This window comes from Heliconius melpomene, chromosome 15 (genome assembly GCF_056956725.1).
Source record: "Heliconius melpomene rosina isolate 202511_hmr_F chromosome 15, ASM5695672v1, whole genome shotgun sequence".
In the NCBI taxonomy this organism is placed as follows: Eukaryota; Metazoa; Arthropoda; class Insecta; order Lepidoptera; family Nymphalidae; genus Heliconius; species Heliconius melpomene.
Genome location: NC_140403.1, coordinates 954,772 through 979,682, shown reverse-complemented (window position 1 = coordinate 979,682; position 24,911 = coordinate 954,772). Strand labels below are relative to the sequence as shown.

General features: G+C 35.8%; 1 protein-coding gene across 1 annotated transcript in view; it reads left to right on the top strand.

The window, feature by feature from the left end:
* LOC146531188 (uncharacterized) overlaps positions 1-24,911 on the top strand; it is a 29,834-nt gene extending 4,923 nt beyond the window's left edge. The window contains exons 2-4 of the mRNA XM_085198511.1: positions 18,648-18,797; positions 24,117-24,210; positions 24,736-24,911. Coding sequence (XP_085054637.1) covers positions 18,654-18,797; positions 24,117-24,194 — 222 coding nt within the window. The 5' untranslated portion in view covers positions 18,648-18,653 and the 3' untranslated portion in view covers positions 24,195-24,210; positions 24,736-24,911. The remainder of the gene's footprint in view (positions 1-18,647; positions 18,798-24,116; positions 24,211-24,735) is intronic.

Sequence of the window (24,911 nt, the reverse complement as noted above, 5' to 3'; positions counted from 1 at the left end):
AAATCAGCTTCACGATTTATCCCGCATGGGGCAGGGTAGGTAGATGAAATCGTAGGGAGTGTTGAGAGTCTCTATTTCTTACTTCCGCCACCATATAGGGGTTGGGGCCTATAAGGGGGCGGTGAACTTTTGCCTAGCGGAGAAATGAAAATTATTTAATTATAATAATTCGCAAAATAACCAAACAAATTCCTCAGATCGATACTATTAGTTTAGATAGCAAAGGTTAGTTATTATTAAAATGGTAAAAAAACCAATAATGACTCCGGTTCGGTTAACAGGAATATATAATTAGTATTTGACAAGAAGTAGTATGTCATTTGTGGTCACATAATGATCGCTATGTACGTTTTTCTTATAATATTGTGGTACTAGGTCCCGGCATAATGGGGTCACGTTTAGCCTTCTTGGAAATACCCTTTCAGATATTTTTTATTATAGAAAAATTACAATTATATTGAAAATAGATGGTTATTAAGTAAATTGAAATTATGGCTGGATGAAAAGAACTAAGTCTCTAGAACTATTAACTTTGATTCCATATGAGCAAGTGGTAGCTTCTTGTAGGAGTGACTAAAGGATAGATATTTTCTCATTAAATTGAATAATACATAATCTGTTTTAAGCAGAGAGTACCTAGTGCTAATACACTCCATTCTCCACTTTCCTCATGAACTTAACGTTGCACTTTCGCTTACCGAAGCAGAGAACAACCAGTAATTCATTGCCCCAAGTGAGAATCAAACCTGCAACCTTTACAGTAACACGCTGTTCCAGTAGTATATAAATATAAACATTAACCTTTCTTAGATAATCTAGGGTTGCTATAAGAACAGCTTGAATGGCCTTTAGTATTCAACTTTCTATACCTAGGATCAAAGGTCTCACTTTCTAGTGCTTAACTGTTTCTATTGGTATAGAAAGAAATACGGTTCTTTGTTCTCAAGATCTGTAGAAAACTCTAAAAGTATAGGTAAACTTTTAATGAAAAACTTTGTTTTTCTTGAGTATTGGAGGATTAACAGGGAAGTATAATGGTGGGACACACCGCTTCTAAGTTTCGCCCACTTTTCCAGGAGATATTGCTTGTTGAGTCGTGGAATTCAAAACTACCAGAACAGGATTCTCTTAAGAAACTCAATTCCCATTAAAACGCTTCCCTTTCTCACTTTCTGTGGAATTCTCAAGGGGCTGTATACGCACACTAATGCAAATAAAAAAAAACCTAGAAACATGGAACCCACGCTGGCATAGCCACAGACTAAGCACTAGTCTTCATATTATTCGTATTTCATTTCACTTTCATTTCGTTGTTACGACGACCTTGTATTACAAATTAATATTCAAAAGCTTTACGATACTGGAAGTAAAAATAAAAAGCCCTAGAATTTTTTTTATTACGTCAATGTCATTATTGAGAACTGAACCTGTGACCTTTACGCTTGGATATGCAAGTAATTAGATAAAAATATCCATTTATTTATAACTGCATTTCCTGTAGGTACATAAAATTTGATTATAGAAAGGTCAACAATGCATTTTATTTTTATTTCATTAAGATACTAGTGCCCACTCGCGGCTTCGCCCGCCCGGAGTGGTCTACTATAATATAATATAATTTTACTAGCTTTATTATGGTTTTACTATAGCTTTTTATAACTTAATTAGATTGTATAATATTTTATAAAAAAATAATGTTTGAGAACTTTTTATTTTCCATTAGTTTCCCTGATGAAAATTAATGAAAATAAGAATATTAAATAATTTCCCGCAGATAGAGTAGGCAGAGAGAGAGAATATTCTGTGCCTACAACACCGCCGCTGTCCCACTACAAGTTCAATAGCTAACATTTTAAACAAAACTATATATAAAAATATTTCTTACAGATAATAAGAAATAATAACATTTTATTGGTGCAAGTTCTTTTGGTCTTAGTCAAACACTGAATCAGACGACCTTAAGCAAAGAAAGCAAGGGTGACCGGGTGATAAGTTGTTACTCATATAAATACAAAAATTATCCATGACTTCGCAGAAACAATTTTAATTGTAATAGCAACAATAAAGTGGTAAAGTGGAGGCCATCGTGGTACAACGGGAGTAGTGGGTTCGATTCCCACTCTTATTATTTATTGATATTTCATCACTCTGGTACCGAGGCAAAAGCGCGCCCTTGATATTTGCCACTCAACACATAATCCTTCAAAAAATCAGCGGAAAGTTGGGAATGTAGTGTCTCAACACTAGGTTCCCTCTGCCTACCCTGCTAGTTGCGAGTAATAGCATGAAGCTGATTTTACCAATAATTAAATGGTTAAGTGGAGACCGCCACAAGGGTCGTGGGTTCGGTTCTCACTCCGAGGAATGGATCATTATTTATTGATATGTTCATTTGTTCTCTCTGGTACCAAGGCACAACTGCTACAAAAGGCAAATCAAAGTAAGTAGGCTTTTAAGAATCGAACGGATTTTCCATCGACCTCGGTGCAATTGTAATCCACTGGTATATCTGGTAATGAATCTTACTCTGACTTGAATAAATTTCTGATGTGAGAATGATAAACGTATTGATAATTTGATATAAATTTAAATTTATGTATTACATTTATTATGTATATAAAACGTATTCAAACTTGTTTTCCGGCGGCAATTCTGCGAAAAGTGAAAAGAGGAGAACTTTAACACTAGGCTCGCGAGACACAGCGTGAAATTGAAAAAACTTTAGTCATTTAACTGGCTGTCTCGAATTAATATGGAAAGCGAATAACAAATATTTACAATTACAAATATTCATTTTAATATAAAAAATTGTCGAATTGAATACAAATTCAATTCAATTTATTCAATTCAACTATCGAATTGTTAAATAAATAATAAATTCAAAACTAAAAGAGCCTTGTGGTCAGATATTCCGTTCTCCACTTTCAGCTCAATTTTCTTAACAGTGCGTATGAAGTGAACGCAGTGTCTTGTCTTAATGGAGAAGTGTAATTAAAATATTCATCGCCCACCGTTGGAATTGAACCACATTTTCAGTCAAGCCTTCCGCTACGACCTCATAAATTTCTTAACTATAAAACAAATTGAAACAGATTGAAAGTGGGGAACGTCTCAGCACTAGGTTCCCTCTGCCTATTCAACTGTATGCAGGATATAACGTGCAATTATAATTTTTATATATTGCGGATTACATCAATTTCTAAAATATTCTATTCATTATTGATGATTAAGAAAAACGCGAAAACCTAATAATTTATTAATAAATTCTTCTTAATAACCGTAAAAAATCAGATAAACAACTAATTATACTAGCAAATTGTACTAATTACCAACGGTATTTCCGATTACCGGAAAATCTACTAAATATATAAATAGCGTCGGCATGAATATGAATTTTAACTATGTATGTATTAAATAGTTGCTAAAGAGATTACTACTACTGTGAATCCGACAGAGTTTGGGTTCAATTTCCACTCGAGGAAATTATTTCTTTAATATTTTCATTCCCTCGCTCTGGTAACGATGTAAAGCACGGAATTGAGTTCCACCATTCAACAAGCAATGCCTCCAGAATTAGGCGCAAAGCTAGAAACGGAAGTGTCTTAATGGTAACGCTAAGTTTCCAGGTTCCCTCTACCTAACGTGCTATGTACGGGATACAGCGTAAAGCTAAAAAACATTGCTTCCAGTTTCAGGAAGAGAAGAACGTAGTGTTAAGAAACTTAGTTCCCTATTTTCCACTTTATTAGAAGACATTCCGAGTTGAGTGGTGAAACTCTACGTGCTCCCCACCTTTAAAATCGAATCCACAACCGTTACACCTACAGACGCTGTGCGCTGCGCCGCGACGGCCACTAAATTCACCAAACTAATTACTTAAAAGCCGTTGCAGTTCATATTCGTGTTCTAGTATAATTATAATTAATCGAGCTGGAAAAAAAATAAAAGGAATGTTATAACTGCAACTTAAAATATATACAGTAAAATGCATAAGATATTTATTTTTATTAATGCAAGGTTGGGCGAAGTGAAATATTTTGTTGTAAAAAATAAAAATTACTTACTTAAAATAAATATTATTTTTTTCTTTAGAGAACTTAGTGTTAAAATATTCCGTTCTATCTTTCCAAGTATTTTTATATGCAGAGGGAACCTAGTGTTAAGACACTCCATTCTCCACTTTTCATAAAATTCTAGAGACACTGAAAGTTTGATGGACTAAACTCAACGCCGCGCTATACTTCGTTACCAGTGAGAAAACGAAAATATTAAATATTTCATTTCCTCCTGTGGGAATCGAACTCACAGCCTGTCGTGCTTACAATTACATTCGACTATTATAATGTTACAAAATAACCTATTTGTTAGAAACTAAGTTGAATCGAAGCAAATTTAACGTCTTCAGTACTCCCAAAGCCAAATTGGACGTCTGTCTGTCTATCCGACTTACCAGAAAGTTTTAACTAGTGCAGTAACACTCGAATTAAATCACACAGAGAGATCATTGAGATTCGATTCATGTATTATAATAAAAATAGCTTCAAGCAGTATCCCGCATATAGCTTGGTAGTCAAGGGGAACCTAAATGCTTAGACTCTCCGCTCCCTATGCACCGCCAATTTTCTAATTTTCGAGACTTATTATGTAAAGACCACGACAGTCTCAATAATAAATGACACATTAACGTTAAAACCCGTCGTGGCGCAAGGACACAAGGGTATGGCTGTAAACCCGACATGTTCCGGGTTCGATTCCCATTCGACGAAATGGTAATATTTACCTACTACGTGCGTGATACAATGTGAAGCTGAAAAAAAAATGATCTAATCGAATTAACTTTATACGTAAAAACAACAGCCATTCCAGTTTTATATTTATTATTATGAAATGTGGGTATCTCTGTACCTCGTGATTGATAGAAGCATATTGCGAGCTGGACGCGTGCCAACGGGTGTGTACTGGCGGGGCCCTTTTTTGTTTACCAAACCATAAATTCGGGTATGGGATATCTGAACAATTTCATTCTTGGACTGTAATGGTGGTTACTATTTTTTTTGTTATGAGAATTGTTCTCTATTTTGAGATTTTTTGAGTTGTATCGCGGGATACAGGTACACCTGTATGCGGGATACAGCGTAAAACTAAAAAAGCTAAAGCTAGCTAAAACTAAAAGTCGAAATTACAGAACTCTAAAGTATCGAAAGAATCGGCTCTAAAGTAATTTCAATGGTGTAATAACCGTTCATTAATGTTCTTGACAAAACATCTAAATTTAGACTCTTAAAAATATTTCATTCAACACGTGTCTCGTGGTTTATTTTAATTCACCCCCTAAGGGTGCAAGTGCAAATAATGCAAATATTCAAAAATCTTTAAATCGTCACAGAAATTTATAAAAATTGAAATTTAGACTCTAGAGTCTAAGTTTCAAGTTTTATAGGTAGCTTAATTAGAATTCACTTCTAAGGATGCAAATAAGCAGGCGAAGCTGCGCGCGTCTGCTAGTATACGTTTACTTATAACATATTCTAAAAAAATGACAAGAAACCAGGAAAGCATAAACTAATTATTTTATCTAGTAACACATAACTGATAAGGACCGGTCGTCGTTACGTTGTATTATTAGATCGTAGTATATAATAATAATATACTGACATGTTGATAACGTTATGAATATGAAAAGGTGCATATTTAATAAAAATATAACGGCCTTCGAATTCCTTTTCAAATGAATCTAATCTATGCCAATATTGTAAAGTTGGAGAGTTTGTTTGTTTGGTTGATGGTGGTAATGTCGGGAACTATTGCTACGATTTGTTTTGCATAGTTCATTTATAGAGAAAGGGGGCATCATGTCAATCGTTTTGATATAAGAGTTGCCTCGTGCACGTAAAAAAACTTAAATTTATCGTATGTTGTACATTTTTTTTAGTTTTTTTTTAATTTCACACTATATACCGCACACAACAGGATAGGCAGGGCAGGGGACCTGGGAATTTAGGGTTCAGTCCCCAATTTCGGCTGAATTCTGGAGGCATTGCATGTTGACCAGCAGAACTTAACGGCGCGTTTTGCCTCGTTACTAGAGCCAGGAAATGAAAATATTAATTAATAATTTTCGTCGAATGGGAATCGAACCAACAAGCTCTTACGTTTACTGCACTGCACCACGACTGGCCTCAAAAGCTTCTATAAAGCAGTTTTTTTTTATTTAGAAAGAAAAAAAGTAATAATAGATAATTGTACTTTTTTTCTGTCTATACGTACGTAGTAAAGTACGTAATATCGTATAAGATATAAAGATGAAGATACACTATAGATTTGGCCACGTTGGTTACAGGACATTTTCCGTTAGGCTTAGGTTTGACCGAGTATTTTATGCTATATTTTTGGCTTTATATCTTTAAGCATCTGTAGTTTTGTCAGCAATAAATTACACTATAGATTTGCATTGTTCGTTCCCTTTTCTGCTGTTTTCTAGTAATTTTTGGTGACCAACGAATTTCAAGAACGAAAATATCAATCTATGGCAACTCAAATCCATGGAACTCTCTAAAACTTGACTCATAGCTTACAGTAATGTAAGGGAATTTTTCACTCATAAAATAGTGAATATCTCTCATCAAAGACAACAACTAATTAAGAGCGCATCAAAAACGCCGCAACATTCACACATATTAATTCTTAGCTATTGTTTTGTACGTTTTAATTTATAGTTTCGAAGACAAAACGATCTGAGACCTCATTTATTGAGATTAGAATCTTCCTATTGTTCTTTAGGTACCTACATATGTTTTAAAATTTTATAACTGTACAAGTATGTGTTATTTCTTAGTTATTTTAGGTGAAGAGTTCGCAGTCTGTTATAAAAAAATTTACTTTTTATGGATCTAGTTCAGTATTGGTGCAATTTGTATGAAACTAAAAACAAACTAAAAATCCTTGCCTTCGTTAATAAGATAACATCTCCATATTTCTAGTCTAGTGCTTGCTAATAGTAAGAGGTACATACATTTTTTTCAAAGAAATGGCATTGCTCAATATTTGGTAATTAAATTAATGAATTCTCGAGGCACTGCAAGTTGAGTGGCCGAACTCAACATCGCGCTTTACCCCGACACAAGAGCGAAGTATAGCATAGCATCAGCATATCATGAACAGGCTAACACAACCCTAACCTACGTACATACATATGTCTGTTATTGCCAACGTGGATCAACGTCCACTTTCGATTACGAACAGGATTTTTGTGTCGCATTAGCTTGTATTGGGTTCTATACTTCTATTAGTTCTAGTTTCTGTTTCTAATTACTTTAGTACTAGAAATACTTATGTAGTATAGAAATTGCTAATATTTTTGTAGTATAGATTTTTAAATTAATTACTTGGTTATATGGACCGTTGCGTTGGTCCAATCTTGATTCATTCACGTTTTGGAAAGTTATAGTAGGACGATTTACAAGAGGCGGTCATTTTAAAACGTATTTAACAATAATTTTCATACAAAATTTTAAATTTGCGCCGTTAAAACCCGCCACAAAATTCGAAGAAATTAGGGAGAAAAAGAAAGTAGGGACCGACGCAAGCTTCCCTCTGCCTACCCAACTATACGCGGGATACAGCGTGCAGCGTGAAAGAAAAACAATAAACTAAATCGTTAAATCATCACACTATTGCCAAACCGGATGGTAGACTATAGAAAAACTTATACATAAGTTTTTCTATGCTTCGCCGGATGTTCGAGATACGCGGTACAATGAACTCACCTCTGTAGTAGGCCAATAGTATAGCGAAAATATATGTTGTAAACAATGATTACTGGCCGTCGTAGCGCAGTGGTAAAGCGTCTGACTGTAAATGATGATTGTGGGTTCGATATTCGAAAGGGAATGCTTATATTTAAATTATTTTCATGTTACCTGGCGTACACGTCTATATACAGTTGTATTTTACATAATAACATCGATTTTAATCGACACAACTAAAACGCAAAAATTATATGAAAATAGAGTGAGTAGTAAGAGAAGCAGGGAGAGACATCAGTTGACATTGAAATGTCAACTGATGTTGAAAATTGAATAAAACAGTACCAATTATCTTAGGAAAAAGGACGTAAAAAGCATGGAGATCTTTTGTATGAAGAGGTAGGTGATAGTGGACGATATGGTAGAGTTTGACTCTCCGTTCTCTCTTGCTAGCTAGAAATTAAAAAAAAAACAGTATAACATCGCTGTATTCATAGCCATACATATCACCAAGAATTGGCACACAAGTGTAGTGGACCGTCTAGTGCACTTGCAATAGTAAACAGTGTTACGACAGACGGAAACATCATTTGGATATATGTACATATTTACATATATACAAACTTATAGTACCTATTATGGTCTCGGAGGATAGTATCTGTCTTTAAGCGTCATGTTTGTGGGTTCGATTTCCAATCGGGGAAACGATCATATTTAATTATTCATATATAATTGATTTTCCTAATACATAGAGATCGCTTTTTCTTGCAATTTAACGATCCTTTTGTTACTAAATTAAAAATATATAAATTAAATTAAAGTCTTCTTCTTCTTCTTCTTCTTCCTGGCATTAATCCCGGCTATTACCAGGATCTGCCTTCCTACTTAACCTACTCCACTTTGCACGATCTTTTGCGTCCTCGGTGGTTAGACCATTGGCTCTCATGTCCTGCATCACGACATCCAACCAGCGCTTCCTTGGGCGTCCGGGAGGTCGCGCCCCAGGAACTGGTATAGCAAGGCACTTGCGTCCGACATAGTTCTTAGGCCGGCGCGTAACGTGGCCAAACCATCTCAAGCGACGCTCTTGGAGCTTATCCGCTACGTCACGGACCCCAAGACTACCTCGAATGAATGTGTTGCGCATGCGGTCAGACCGCGTTACGCCGCACATCCACCTCAGCATCTTCATTTCCGTGACGTGAAGCTCCTGAGTGTGCCGAGATAGTGCTGGCCAACATTCGCTGCCGTATAAAAGAACCGGTCGGACGATGCTCTTGTATATCAGCCCCTTGAGCTTGGGCGGTATTCTGCGGTCGCAGACCACACCAGTGACCTCCCGCCATTTGGCCCAGGCAGCGCTTATCCGGCCATGGACATCGTGGTCGATGCCTCCAGACTCGTGCATAACAGATCCAAGGTACCTGAAATAAGGATGGTGCTCGAGTCCCGGCTCCCGCAGGCCATGTACTCTGTCTTCGACACATTTAGTTTAAGAACGTCGTTCTCAAGCGTACCCTTCCAGAGGTTCACTTTACGCTCCAGCGTCAGTCGGTTCTCGGCAATGAGTGCTATGTCGTCGGCACACATCATCAGCCATGGAGGTGGATGTGAGCCGAGACAGTATCGAGCACTACATTGAATAAGAACGGACTAAGAGCCGAGCCCTGGTGAACCCCTACTGTAATCGGGAAGGGTCTAGTGTCGCCAACAGCAGTCCTAACCATAGAAGCGGAATCGTGGTACATGTCTCTGATAATCTCAATATAGGCCTCAGGGATCCCTTTGGATCGCAATGCCCACCAGATACACTGACGAGGCACACAGTCAAAGGCCTTCTGCAGATCTAAAAAGGCCACGTGCAAAGCTCTCCTTTTTTCCCTGTATGCCTCCATCAAAGTTCTGAGGGCGAAAATGGCGTCCATGGTGCCCGATCCTGACTGAAATCCATATTGAGACTCAGAGACAGTACACTCTCGGCGGAGCCTGAGGTCGATCATGCGCTCGAAGAGCTTCATGGTATGACTCATAAGCTTAATGCCCCTATAACTACCACAATCTTGAACACTGCCCCTTCCCTTGTAAATAGGGGTAATAAAGCTAAGCCGCCACTGATGCGGCATCTTACCAGTGTTCAAGATATGGTTAAAAAGGTCAGTAAGCATGAGCACACCAAGACAGCCCAACGATTTCCACGCTTCGATCGGAATGTCGTCAGATCCCACCGCTTTTCCGTTCTTCATGCGTCGAAGGCAATAATTAAATTAAAGTATATAAATTAAAGTAGATATAACAGAGGCTGTAGTGACGCAGGGGCGCAAACGTGAAACTGTAAATGCGACGGTTGTGGGTTCGATTCCCACTCGAGGGAATAAAATATTTAATATTTTCGTTTCCTCGTTATGGTCCCAGTTGATTTTCGTGATTAAATACGCAATGCCTCAAGAATTCGGCGGAAAGTGCGTAATAGAAATGTCTTAATGGAAACGGAGTGCCTTAACACTAGGTTTCTAGGTTTCTTCCGGCACACAGTGTAAAGAAAAAGTAAAAACAAGAGCACGCAAATCCCTTATATATTAAGCTATGAAAGCAGCACTAGCACTAAGAAATAAATCCTATAAGCTGACATTGAATAGACAATGGCGGGTATACAGTCAATAAGTTAAAAGGTTCTAAAATACTCGATATTTTATTCCGTTTCCTAACATTACTTAATTCATCACATTTCATGCCACCAAAATTCAGCGGAAAATAAGGAACGGAGTGTCTTAACACTATAGGTTCCCTCTGCCTACCTTGCTGTGTGCGGGATACAGCGTGAAGCTGATTTGTGATGCGGGATAAAATTGAAGGAAAAATATAAAAATATATTAATTTTCATGTAAACTAGGCCATAATATAATAACACGTGTTTGCGTGTATTCGTACAGTACATACACGTTATTTTGATTTTGTATTTGCCACTCTTGTCCCGGTTATACTCCGCGAACCCGGATGTGGACTACCGGTACCGTTACACTAGAGTATTTAATAGTGGATAATTCTATATAAAAAATCACATATATAGTAGGTAACCGAACGTAATTGTGTTTTTCTGCTCCTTATATTTGAAATTTTAGTGTTTTTCTAATATATTAGTGTATATAAATTAGTGTTTTTTTGTATTATTAGTAGTTTTGTTTTTTTTTTGTTATTTCGGAATTGTGTAATTGGATAAGTGAGTGTTGTGAAATATATTTTTATTATTTTGTTGCATATTGTATAGCGTTGGGTTCCGCTACTCAAAAGGCTTTCAATCCACGCAAGTAAAACCGCGAGCGGAGATGAGTAAAGATTAAAATATTTAAATTAATTATATTAGTGAATAGTAATTAAAACAATTAAATAATGAGTAACTGTAAACAGGGTTTTTGTGGGTTTGGTGGGGGATAATTATATTTAAATTATTTTCATATTTCCGCTCTGGTTATTTTCCTTAAAAACAACACTGTTTCTTTTTCTTTTTTACAACAATAAAACACTGTTTCTTTTTCTTTTTTACAACAATTTATAGCTATTTATAAATTTATCGATGCCTTAACGTTCCAAGAAAAAACCCAAGATATTACGATATGTCACCTCAACCCGGACGTCCTCTACAGATCCGGTACAGATTTGACGCGATTAGTGTTTCCAATATGCCTTGGGGGTTTTAGTAATCCACATTATTATCTAATATTAGTCAATTTCTTAGTTCCAATATATGTAATCCAACAGTTACATTTAGTTTTTATTAGAAAAATATCTGATTGAAATGATAGTAATGAGATTGTCTGTAAACGTATTAATTGTGGGTTCGATTTCTATTCAAGGGAATAAATTCTTTTTATTTCGTCGCTCTAGTAAGAAGAATAAAAGAAGAAGAATAAAATATTAATATTTATTAAATTATTAAAACTTATTTATTAAAGTAAGTTGTTACTAAAACGACGAGATGCAAGTAACTAATTCCTCCGAGTGGGATACAAAACCCACCACCGTCGTGTTTGCGGTTAGACTCCTTGCCGCTATATAAAGATAAAACTAAATAAGCACAGACAGAAACTCTAATTTTATTTTTATATATATAAATCCTGGTGTAAACATAAAATTAGGTCACTTATTAAATACATATTAGCATTTCCAAAAACCAATACACTGTTTAAACCGCATTCGTCAAAACTTTTGTTTATTCAAACTATATAAATATAGCTTTACTGTAGAGTGCAGTGAGAGTGATGCCTATTGTGGGTTCAATAACCAAGTGGGGGGGGTGATTATATGTAAAAAATTTTAATTGCCTCTGGTAGACAAAATAGAGCGTTGAGTTACGCCACAGCGTCTCAAATTCGAAAGAGAAGTCAATAGCAAGTCTTAAAATTATGTAATGAAGTATAGCTTATAGTCTTGTTCGATACATGGGCTATCCGATACAAAAAAAATAACCAGTAGTTCTTGAGATTAGTGCGTTCAACCAAACAAATTTTGGTGTATTGGTAATTAGGTATGCATTTGTTTGAACTAAAATAGTAATCAGAACCAAGAGGCAAGCATGGGGATGGGGGGGATTAGTCGTGGCACAGCGACAGCTGTGGATTTGATTCCCACCCGAAAATTTAAATATATATTTTTCTATTTCCTTGCTCTCGTTCTGTAGCAAAATACAGCGTTGAATTCCGCCACTAATCATAAAATTATATATAAAAAATATTATATAATAAAATCTATGGCCTTATCTCTTATCATTTTCTTTTGTTTCCCAATTCTTATCACGATTTGATTCTGCGCTCCAAATAATTTTCCAGGCTGTTTATGACACTTCGAGGCAAAAAGGATTTTGCAGGATTTTTAATATTATTTTCTTTCTTTTACATGACATGAATTTGTAATATAAAATGTCCTACAGCGAAGGCTAATTTAAATTTTCTTGTATAATAACAGCTTGGATAGCTAGTTTAGTAAGTAATTAAATTATTAGGTCACAAATGAAATCTTAGGTTTGGTTTTGAGTACCAGATCTTATTTAGAAGGTGTCCTAAGCTTATGATCTTTCTGTATACCCTGCTGTAGGTTATAGTTAGTCAGGGCAAGCTCCGTTAAGTTCCACCACTCTTTTCGTTATCAGCAATCAAGTAACAAATCAATCCCAGCAATGGATTCTCTCCGCCTATACTAATGTATGCGGATACAGTGCGAAGCTCAAAAACTTGATTTATAATTTTTGTCTGTTTGTCGCTTTGTATGTGCGTTTGGGGACACTAATATCAGAAACAACGTAACCGATTTTTTAATTATACTATTCACTTTTGGATTTTGGCGAACTATTCTTAACATTTAATATTTGTGGTATAACTCATTTATAAATAAAAAAATACATTACAAACGGGTCGTTAGTATAGTACAAAAAATCCCTAACTAAAAATAATAAACTAAAAATATTTCGGCCATAATGACTTGTTTACGTTCCACTTGGCAAGTGCATAATACGAGTAAATATGCACCAATTTAAAGTGAGCAATAATAATTGGATATCGCCGAAACGCAACCTCGATATCGTATCGTATAAGGTAAAATTGTAATCAGGTAAATTGGTAAAATATATATTACTTTAATGAAAAGAGAGCGCGTTTTTATGTGTTTTTTTTTTCTTGTTTTTACTCTACATATGAGGTCCGTCGTGGTTTCAGTGGCGCTGTGGGAACGGTTGTGGGATTCGATTCCCACTCGAGGAAATTATATATTTAATAGTTTCATTTCTTCGCTTTGGTAACGAAGAAATGTGCGGCGTTGATATCCGTTATTCAATACGCAATACCTTCTGAATTAAACGGATAGTGGTAAACGGTTCCCTCCGCCAACCTGCTACGTGCGGCATACAGGATGAGAATAAAACAAAATTTCAAATCAAGTTAAGAGGATAGATAGAGAGACCTAGAGTTAAAACCCTCCATTCCTGCGGTTCACCAATTTTCGAAACATTGCTTGTTGAGTAGCGGAACTTACCACCTTTCTCTATTTTGTTACTAGAACGTCTAAATAAAAATCAAGTCCCCAAGCGGGAATCGAACCCCATTTCCTATACAGACGGACAAAAGACATAACATGAGTATATATAGAAGAATATGAGTATATAAATATAGCAGTGCGGTAAAGCACTCTAATTGGATGTGAACTGAAACGTCTGTCATACATAGGAAAGACCATTTTGGCGTGTACCCTAAAAAAAATTTTAGTACATTTATAATTACTGCACCTACCTATACCTATAATATTAAAAAATCTCAGACCAGTTAGTGCTCAAGGTAATATACGGTTACTAAGCGATTATTGAAACGAGTTAAAAATTAAGGTCTGCTTTTTAACGTGCTGCTTTGTCTTAAATAAAACTAGATTAAAGTAAAACATATTTTTTATTATTTTTTTTAGTTTCGCACTCCTGGCAAGATATATAGAGGGAACCTGGGAACCCAGTATTGAAAGATTTCGTTCCAAATATTAAATATATCATTCCCATGAGTGTGAATCGAACCCACAATCGTCATAGTAAAGTCACACATTTTTTCCCCTGCACCACTTTTTAATGTTTAAAATACATTTATATTACGATCGTCACTTGGAGATTATTTATTCTCATTTCCCTTGTAGACAAAGTACGGCATTGGCAGGCCTATCAACGCGTAATGTCTTGAAAATTGAGTGGAAAATATTGAAAGAACTAAATATCTTAATACAAAGCTCTTCCTGTCTCTGCAAGGCGAGTTATAGCGTGAGACCAAAAAATATACTTTAATTCTCAAATATTTCTATCAATCAAGCAAAACAACGTAAATAATTATCATACAAAAAAATTGAAACAAAAAATTAAACCTTACATTTAACGCGTATTAAATAAATGAGTTAAATATTATAAAATGATTATTGAAGTATATAATTATCGACACTATAATAAGCGGTTAGCGTTCTCATATAGATTGAAATAAATGGGTGTTACGCGGAAGCCAAAGAAATGGTAGCTTATTTGTACTAATATATGAAACTGACTGTAAAATTAATAATTTATAGAGTAAAAGAGACTAAAGCGACGGTTGTGGGTTCGATTCTCAGCCGGGGGACTGAAATCTATATATATAAAATCGAAAGGTCACTCACTCATCACGAAATCTCAGAAACTACAGGTGCTAGGAATCTCAAATTTTGCATAGAAGTTACTTAGGACGTAGGTGCTCGCTAAGACGGGAATTTGTAATATTCGATTTCTAAGGAGTTGTTTTTGGGGTCGAAAGTTTGTATGAAACTTCGTTACTACAAATGCTAGGAGTCTCAAATTTTGCATAGACGTCACTAGGACGTAGTCATGGAGACAGAAATTAGTAATAACATATTTCACGCGGGTGAAACCGCGAGCGGGCCGCTAGTATTTAATATTTTTATTTTATCGCTAAATTAAAGAAGCAAACCGTAGTATTAAGTTCCGCCACTCAATATGCAAAATTCGGAAAGAAAACGGAGGTGTTCTAATGACAGCGGAGTGTCTTAACACTAGGTTCCCTCCCAGGTTCCCACTGCCTACCCTGCTATGTGCGGGATACAGCGTGAAGCTTATTTATTACTTAATGCAAACCATTACTTACCATTAGCATTTACAGTGGTTGTGCACTACTTTATATTTTCTTTCTTCTCAGTAGGAAGAGGGAGTCCAGTGTTAAGATACTTGTGTGATTTTCTCATGAATACCATTATCAGAAATGGACCAAATTAAAATGGGACCATACAGGAACTACTACTTTTTAATTAAAAAAAGAAACATTAAAATCGGTTCACCCTGTCAAAAGATTTGGCATAACAACCATTATAAAAACTGTCAAATTTTCAAAACCTCCTCCTTTTACAGAAGTCGGTTAAAAAAACATTTAATATTAATGTATGTATCATACACACATATATCATTACTTCAGTATCATAAATAAAGTGCGTAAATTATGTAAGATTATGGTTAATAGTAGCATCTAGGAAGCTTAGCTGATATAATAACGTGTATAAGTACTCGTGTTAAAATAATGTTTACACTTTATTATTATAGAATAAATTAATCGATAAGAGCCCGCTGTAGGTCAATAGCACAAAGGTGTGACTGTAAACGCCACAGTTAGGGGTTCGATTCTCACTCGAGGGAATTAAATATTTAATATTTTCATTTCCTTGCTCGCGTCAGTTCCGCCATTCAACACGCAATGCCTTGAAAGAGACTTTCAGCGGAAAGTGGAGAATAAAGTAAATGTCTTAATTGGAATGGAGTGCCTTAACATTAGATTCCCTCTTGAAGTAATACGTTTCAGCTCTTGAAGTAATACGTATGTCTTCGCTCACACAAAAAGGAAAATAACAACAAGAGTGTTGTTGTATGACAGGTGACACATTCTGAAAGCCCCAGTTGATGGAAAATAACATCAATAAATGAACTATACGAGACTTAAATTGAAGCCTTCTTGGCACAGTGTGGAAAGCTGTGCGCTTTTAAATGTGGACGCTCCGTACGCGGGATCGACTCCCGCTCGGGGGAATGAATTATTTAATATTTTAATTTCCACTACTGGGCGTCAAGACATACACCACCGGCACCAGAAACTTTATTATAATAAAGCTCACTAACGTCAAGTAGTTCACAACTTATAATTTGCTATGTAAATGTCGTACGAAACCCGATACCGCTATCAAACATTGAGTAAGGATAGTTTGAAATAGTAGACTCGTGAAATTGGTTCCATTCGCTATAGTGGTTGTGCAATACTCTATTTTTTTTTCGTTTCACGCTGTATCCCGCTAATAGCAGGGTATGCAGACGGAATCTAGTGTTAAGATACTTCGTTCTCCACTTTCCCCCGCATTCTAAACGCATTGGGTGCTGAGTAGCAGAACTCAACGCCGCGCTTTAGCTCTACACTAGAGCAGAAGACGTGGATGGAATATAAATTTAAATAAATATTTCATTTCCTCGAGTGGGGATCGAACCCACAACCAGTCTCGTCTACGTGGTAATATTATAGAAATATATTTTTATTAAAACCATTATATCTTATAACTTAGACCCCACGGTTAAGTGATCTCGTATTACAGTTAATGTAACAGTAACTTGTTCCCAGCCCGAAACTGTAACAGTTTTGGTGGTACCAGTATTTTTAATTGCTCGCAAGTAATACTTCAAAGAGGCGAAATTATAGTATTTTTTTGTATTATTATTATTATTATCGTCGTGGTGTAAAAGCACGACAGTTTTGGGTTTGATTCCTTTAGAGAGTGGATTAGTTTTATTTCCTTGTTATGGTAAAGTGACAAAAACACAAAGACTATGGTAAGGATCGCAAATAAGGGTCAAGTTGTATTGTATGAAACAGCGCAGCAACCTTTAACGGCACGCGTGACAGTTGCGGGTTCGATTCTCACTCGAGGAAGTGAATTAATAATAATTTTATTTTATAATTTCGTTTGCCCGCTCTACACCAAAGCACATAAACACTCCAACACTCAACTAACCCCTCTATGCTAGAAGCGTGAAATTGTAATATATTTTGTAAATAATTTATATTATCTATATATATAAAAGGACTTGTCCTCACTGACTGAGGTAAGACGCACGCACAGCCGTAACCACTGATGGTAGAAACGTTAAATTTGGACAAAAGTTTACTTTCGTAATCTGGACATCCACTAAGAAGGGATTTTGAAAAATTTTAACCCTAAAGGAGTGAAATAGGGGTTCAAAGTTTGTATGGAAAAAAAAAAATCAGCACCGATTTTTATTAAATTACAAATTTAGACTCTTAAAAATATTTAATTGAACACATGTTTCGTGGTTTATTAGAATTCACCCCTAAATACGCAAGCGAAGCTGCGCGCGTCCGCTAGTCCTAATATATTTTGGAAATTTCGAAAATAACGACGACAACGCCGCGAATTCAGAACTAGTATATAGGTACTAGCTCTGAGCGTAAGAGATACGTAAGTATGTACGTATACAGACATTTTTTACTTTTGGGAACCCAATCGCCTACCGAGACGAAATTATAAAGTTTCACGCGAAACGGTTCAGTGATTATACTTGGACAATATTGAGTTACTCTTACACAAAATATTTAATACTGACGACCGAATTTCACTTGTCTTTTAAGGCTTGCTAGAGTTATATGGTTTTATAAGAGGAAGTAAATTTTGGTTTCCAGGCCAATTCCAGTGGGTTCGATTTCCATTGGAAGAAATTAAAGATTTTCATTTCTTCGTTCTGGTAACAAGTCAAAGCGCTGTTGAAATCAACCTCTCAATCAACCATCACCTATCGGACCACTCCGTTATATTGGCGTCTTTATAAAAATATAAATAATGGCATAACTGCCATAGAAGTGACATATCAGTGACGTTATAGTCGTAACTACAATATATTGTTGTTTTATTTTATATTTTTTGTAGAAAAAATACCGTTTTACAAAGTTAGAAATATTTAATTAAAAGGCATCTTTTTATGAAACCTCTGTTTTGAATATCTAGAGCGGCGCAGTCCGAGTCGGGCTGAGAACATCGAATTGCAAATTACTATAGTTTGTCATATAAAGTTGACGCTGCTGAGTAAATTTATGTTTTGGCGCGTTTATTTGTTTTTGTAGAGAAGACAGAGAGAGAGAGAGTAGTGTTTAAATCCCGTTCTTCCCTCACTTCTTGCCCGTTAAGGCACTCCGATTCTCATGCACTGCCGAGTTCTTAAGACATTGCGTGCAAGTGTAATTGGGAATTGGACCCACAACCGTCGCTTGGGTAAAACGCTATGCCACGATTACCTTAAATATGTATATGTAATTGTGGAATTATTACTAAGATTTTTTTCATCTTTTTCAGAACACCATGTCTCAAAACTGCAAATCCACATATACGGCGGCGACGACGCGGGACGCCAACAACAACACCCTGTACCACGGCAGCAGTACCCCGGGGTATGGCGGCCGGGGGTACACGCCGCCTAGCGTGACTAGCAATGGGAATTATAAAGTAAGAATAAAGCTAAACACTTTGAAAATATTGTGAATTGGGCGGCGGGATTCAATGCCACGTTTTGCGTTACCAGGACGAGGGAATGAAAATATTTAATATTTCATTTCTTCGACTGGGAATTGAACCCACACACCTGTAACGGTTACAGTCACAACTTGCCTCTATTATAATATTTCTAGTAAGTTATGTTAGTATAGAAAACAAAAGGCGTATCTAATCTCTTCAGACCTAGTACATGTGGAGCTGTCAGTTGGGTTGTTCTACGGAATTAAGAGATGGGCTTGTTGCCAAAATGTGTTCAACAAATAGTATATTCAATATTATATATTTTGTATGTTGGGGAATTACCCTGATTTACGTTTTAGTATTATATTTTGATTATTGAAATTATTATCTTGAACCTTTGAGTGATTGTATTACAAAAATAATTTTCACCCTTTGTGCTTTTGTCCTGTACTGGATTTTGGCGTGTTGGGTAATACTATATAAAAAAAATTGAAAACCAGCTTCACTCTGCTTCCCGCACAGGGTAGGCAGAGGGAACCTAGTGTTTCCCTTATTAATTAAAGCAAAGGATTAAGCTTCAGATAATTACAATTTATAGCACGCAAAATTAATTGTTAGGATTAATTGGCTAATTTACTGTACACTAGTAATACTGACGGTTGATTTATTGGAGAAACCGATATTATGAGAAACTGTCGTGAGGACGAATGGTGACTATTGATATTGAAGAAAGAACAGAGTATCTTGACACTAAGTTTACTTTCCCTATCTTGCTATATGTGGGATGCAACGTGAAGCGATATCTGCATATATATATGTAGAAAAGGCAGTGAGTGTCAGAATTCGGCGGAAACCGGGGAACGGTAGTGTCTTACTAGATTCCCAGTGTCCCCTTGCCATGTGCAGGATACAGCGTGAAATAACATACAAAATTATATATTATTGTTAAATGAAATTCGTTTACATAAACACACACAAAGTGGTTGGGCTTTCTTTTATATATCGGTGTTTAATTGAAAATATTCGACAAATTGTCAAAATTTTACAACCGATCTGAGGTAATTGGTTCGAATACGAGCTCTTACGTTGCAATTTAAATATTAATTCACATGTTTTGATACAAAATGGAAGAACCCGATTTGTAAGTTTGTATGAGTGAACGTAATTGAAATTTTATTGCATTTTATTTATAATAATAAATGGCCATTATGGCACACCTGTGGTATCTGACTTAAAATACGATGGTCGCAGATTCAACCTCCACTCGAGGAACTGTTGTGATAGCCAAAGCGCGGTGTTGAGTTCCTCTACTCAACACGCAATACCTGAAATTCGGCAGAAAGTGGGGAGCAAAATAATCTTAATGAGAAACGTATCTTACCACTAGGACCCTTTGCATATTCTGCTATGTACGGGATACAGCGTAAAGCTAAAAAAATCAAACAATCCCCCAAATAAGAATCGAATCTACACTTCCCACGTTCAAAGTTACTGTCCCTGCGCTACAACGTATTCATTTTATTACAATCATTATAATATAGTGGGATCTCAAAAAAACGGAATTGCCGAGAATCGTATACGTACCTTTCACGTAACGGCTAATTGTATAGCGATTTCACCATTTCATTTATTTCTTTAGGTCACAACCATTCGTGAAATATAATAAATGCACATATTTAGTGCAAAGCTTAAACTTAACGTCGTTATAATAAATGCCAATCGTGGCACTAACGCGATAGGTCGTGGGTTCAATTTTACTCGAAAAAATGGAATATTGAATATTTTAATACTCTGGTAACGAGACAAAGCGGAAATTTGGCGGAAAGTGTGTAACTGAAGTATCTTAATTAGAATGGTGTTACATTAGGTTCCCAGGTTCCCTCTGCCTACCCAGCTGTATGCTTAATACAGAGTGAAGTTAAACGAACACAAATGATAACAGCATTATTTGTGTTCGTTTGTTACACAATCCGATTCAACAAATAAAGTTTTGTATGACAGACACCATGCATCTATTCTAATAATATAATGTTGGACGCAATCAACCAATCAACCGCAACCTGCAACCAAAAAATATTTGTGTATTGGGCCGTCTGTTTATCGAGAAAGACTATATTATAGGGTATTTTAAACCCTGTTCAAACAACAGTTTCTGAGATCCAAACGTTTCTGAGAACCAAGAAAAGTTTTCAAGTCGGTTAAAAATCCCAATTGCCATAAGTACTGAACTCTACGTCACTCGCAGTGAGAGTTAGTTCGTATATTAGTAGAGCTTTCTAGGTGAAGTACAACATATCTAACGACCACACTCAGGAGAAACTCAGTAAGTGATGCCAATATTTTTTTGCACCACTATAATGTGTAGGGTGGTTGTAAATTTATGTTTCCCCGTTCTTATATATTAAGTTAGGTTACTTAATCTTCACGCTTTATTCCTAGCGAGATCTCTGGTGCTGTCCGTCTGTCGCTTACATCTCAGAAGCCGTGATAATAAGAACCGATAACATACCAATAATAAAACACTAACAATGTATAATAGGCCAATCGTGGCGTAGGGGGCAAACACACAACTGAAAACGCGACAGGTTGTGGGTTCGATTTCCATTCACTCTGGTAACGAGAGTGGCTTAATGGGAACGGAGTGTCTTAACATAAAGGTAACATATGGTAAATATAGGCTGAAACTCTGCATATTCTGACCCAAGCACAAAATTTTAATTCCGAACACTAAATTTCAAAGTTGAACGAACTAGCTGTAAAGCAGATTGCATTTTAAATACTTCACAACAGTTACTTACATTATAATTACTTTGAAAAGAAAAAAGTACTAACAATGATTCGTGTATTTCTTAATGAGAATATAATTATGGTAATAATTTTATTTCAAAGAAATTCATAAGGAAGTTTCTTTAATGTGAAGTTCAAAATCTGTATGAATTAGTTTTTTTTAGCTTCACTCTTTATACGGCCAAAGCAGAGTAGGCGGAAAGGAACTGGGAACCTATATTAAATATTAAGACACTCCGTTCCCATTAAGACACTCCCGTTTCTACTGTCTACCAAATTCTGGAGGTATGCGCATTGAGTGATGAAACTCAACGCTGGGCTTTGCTTCATTACCTGAGCTAGGAAATGAAAATAATAAATATTTAATTTCCTCGACTGGGAATCTAACATACAGCCTGTACTGCTTACAGTCGCAGAGTTGTGCCCATATTTTTATTTGTGGTTAATTTCTCATTTATCGGACCAGGAAGTTACAGGGTCGACGTTGCGCAGCAGCACACCGTCGGACTGTATATTTTACGGTTGTAGGTTCAATTCCCATTCGAGCGAAGTTTCAGGACTATGTTTCGAAAATCATATGAAAAGTTGTTAACGGAGTGTCTTAACACTAGGTTCCCTCTGCATACCTTTTCTATACAGAAAAAAACGTGATGATGCTTTTTATATAACCAAACCTCTCATTTAGCAAAAAATCTCATCTTTGACTGCAAGTAAACAGTGATGTCGGCATTTTTTATTTACAGTTAAAATTAGTTCTTCAGTTACAGTGTTTCATGATTAACACTGCTATTTAAAAAACAATTGATAGACTCTCTTTTACCTAATTGTAATAATATCCTTAAAATAGAAAAAAATATAATTTAAATATTTAAAACCTCATTTCTTACCCACAAAACATGGCCACCCCATCCAAATGCAACCATTTAGACAGCCCGAGCCAAAATATTTTTTGTTTTCTTGACAAAAATTCCCCTCGAACCATTTTCTAAATGCTTACTTGAACTATTTTAGAATTTTAACTTTCAACTGAGAATTCGAGAGATGCAATAAATTTGTCAAATTGCTAAAGCACCTTCCCAGAGTAAATTCAGTTAGTTAAGTTTATAAAATTTTAAAAATGATCGTATATTTAATATATTTTGTTTATATTCCGCTCTTAACAGGATAGACAGAGGGAATATGGGAACGTATTGGTAAGACACTTCGTTCTCGAATATCCACCGAATTCTGTAGTGAGTGGCGAAACTCAACGCGGTTCTTTGCCTTGTTACCATAGCGAAAAAATGAAAGTATTAAATATTTCTTTCCCCCGAAAGGGAATCGAACCCACAACTTGTCGCGCTTACAATCGCACGCCTATGCCTCTACGCCACGACTGGCCTCTTGGTGGAGAATTCGTCCGTTATAAATACTACTGGTAAAACTATACCATATTATTACCAATAGCTGTATTGGAAATAAGGGAATTATTTACTTGGTTGATCTGGCAGACAAACGTTGGCGTTGAGTTCCGCCACTTTACACATTATTTCTTGAAATACAAAGCAGAAAATGAAAATCGCAGTGTTAGGTTGCTTCTAACCCTGCAATGCGGGAAAAGTTAGTATTAAGTGTTTCCCGCATTGCAGTTTTATTTTTTTTTATGCTTCACGCTAAAGCATGATAGTCAGAGAGAACGGAGTGCTAAAAGCTACGGTCTCTGCATACCTTTTTTGCTTCGTTAACATTTTTTTATTAATTAATTAAATGTTATAAACCAGCCATCGATTATTTTTTAAATTAGTTTTCAAATCTCTTCTTTTAATGTAATTTTGAAACATTTAATTTGAAATTCATACGTATAATATATTTAGAGTAACTTTTTTTTAGCTTGACAGCAGAGGGAACCTAGGAATCTAGTGTTAAAACGATTCGTTCCAAATCACTTCGGCTCCCGATTTTCTGAGAGGCAGGGCAAGAATGAAATCATTAAATGTTTCATTACATCGAGTTGGAATTGAATCCACAACCTGTCGCGCTTACAGTCGCACGTTTGTGCCCCTGCGCCACGACTGGCCTCCTTAATTAAAGTTACTTAATGTAATATTGATATTTCAATTAATTTTGTTCCGTCGGTCTGATCAAACAAAGCATATTAATATAATCATCCGTAAGTAATGTGTATTCGCTGTTAGGGTAATAATTCATATAAATGTAACATATGTTTTTTTAACTTCACGCTGTATCCCGCACATATCAGGTTAGGCAGAGGGAAGCTGGGAACCTAGTGATAAGACACTCCGCTTCCATTAAAACGCTTCCGTTCTCCACTTTCCGCCGAATTCTAGAGACATTGCCTGTTGAATGGCTTAACTCAATGCCGCGATTTGTCTTGTTATTATAGTAAAGAAATTACAAAAAATCATTCCCTAAGGTTGAATCGAACCCACAAACACCTCTGACTCCATATAGTATACTATATTTCACATAGTATCTTATATATATATATCTAATAATAATTATATAACAATTAACTTTTTACAGAAGGTGACGGCGAAAGTACTGTTCGGCAGCGTGACCGCGATCAATGACCTCAAGCAGACGGGCAAGCGGACGCACTAGCGCCACCCCGTGACAAGTAGGCGAACTAATGTTAACATAGTTCTAAGATAGTATAAGAGATGGCGCTTAAAATATTTATTATTAATTGTAAAGTTTTTTAAAAATCATAATTTTCTTCCAAGGTCAAGGCCAATAAGAATTGGTGTTATTTATTTATTTTGGTTTAGAAATCATTCTAATTTGGTATAAAAGAAATAATAAATCTAATTTAGTATATGCTTATCGTTCTATAAGAAAAGTTTCATATTATAACAATAGATGGCGCTAAATCTAGCGTCAAGCAAAAGTTCATTTGGTTCACAACAGCTATCGCTAATATATTTCATTAATAATATGTCTTACTTTCTTTTTTTTTCTTTTCTTCACGCTGCTTATCGCTCATATAGCAGTATGGAACATGGTGTAAAAATATTTAATTCCTTAATTCCCGTTGAATTTGTGGGACATTGCGTGTTGAGTGGCGGAAAAAAATACTGGAAACCGAACCGACTATCATCGCCTTTACAGACAAACAAGATGATAGTTCTTTTTTTTGTTACAGATAAAGAAATTGTGATAAGGCGACATAATGGAAGCTACGGTGTGATCTCGGATGACAGAGTTATATTTTTCTTAAATAATAATACATATTATTTTACATATATTTTTTGTAATTTCTAGTTTTAGTTCAAATACTCGAATATTGTGGATAAAATTAAATAAATAATTATATAAGGT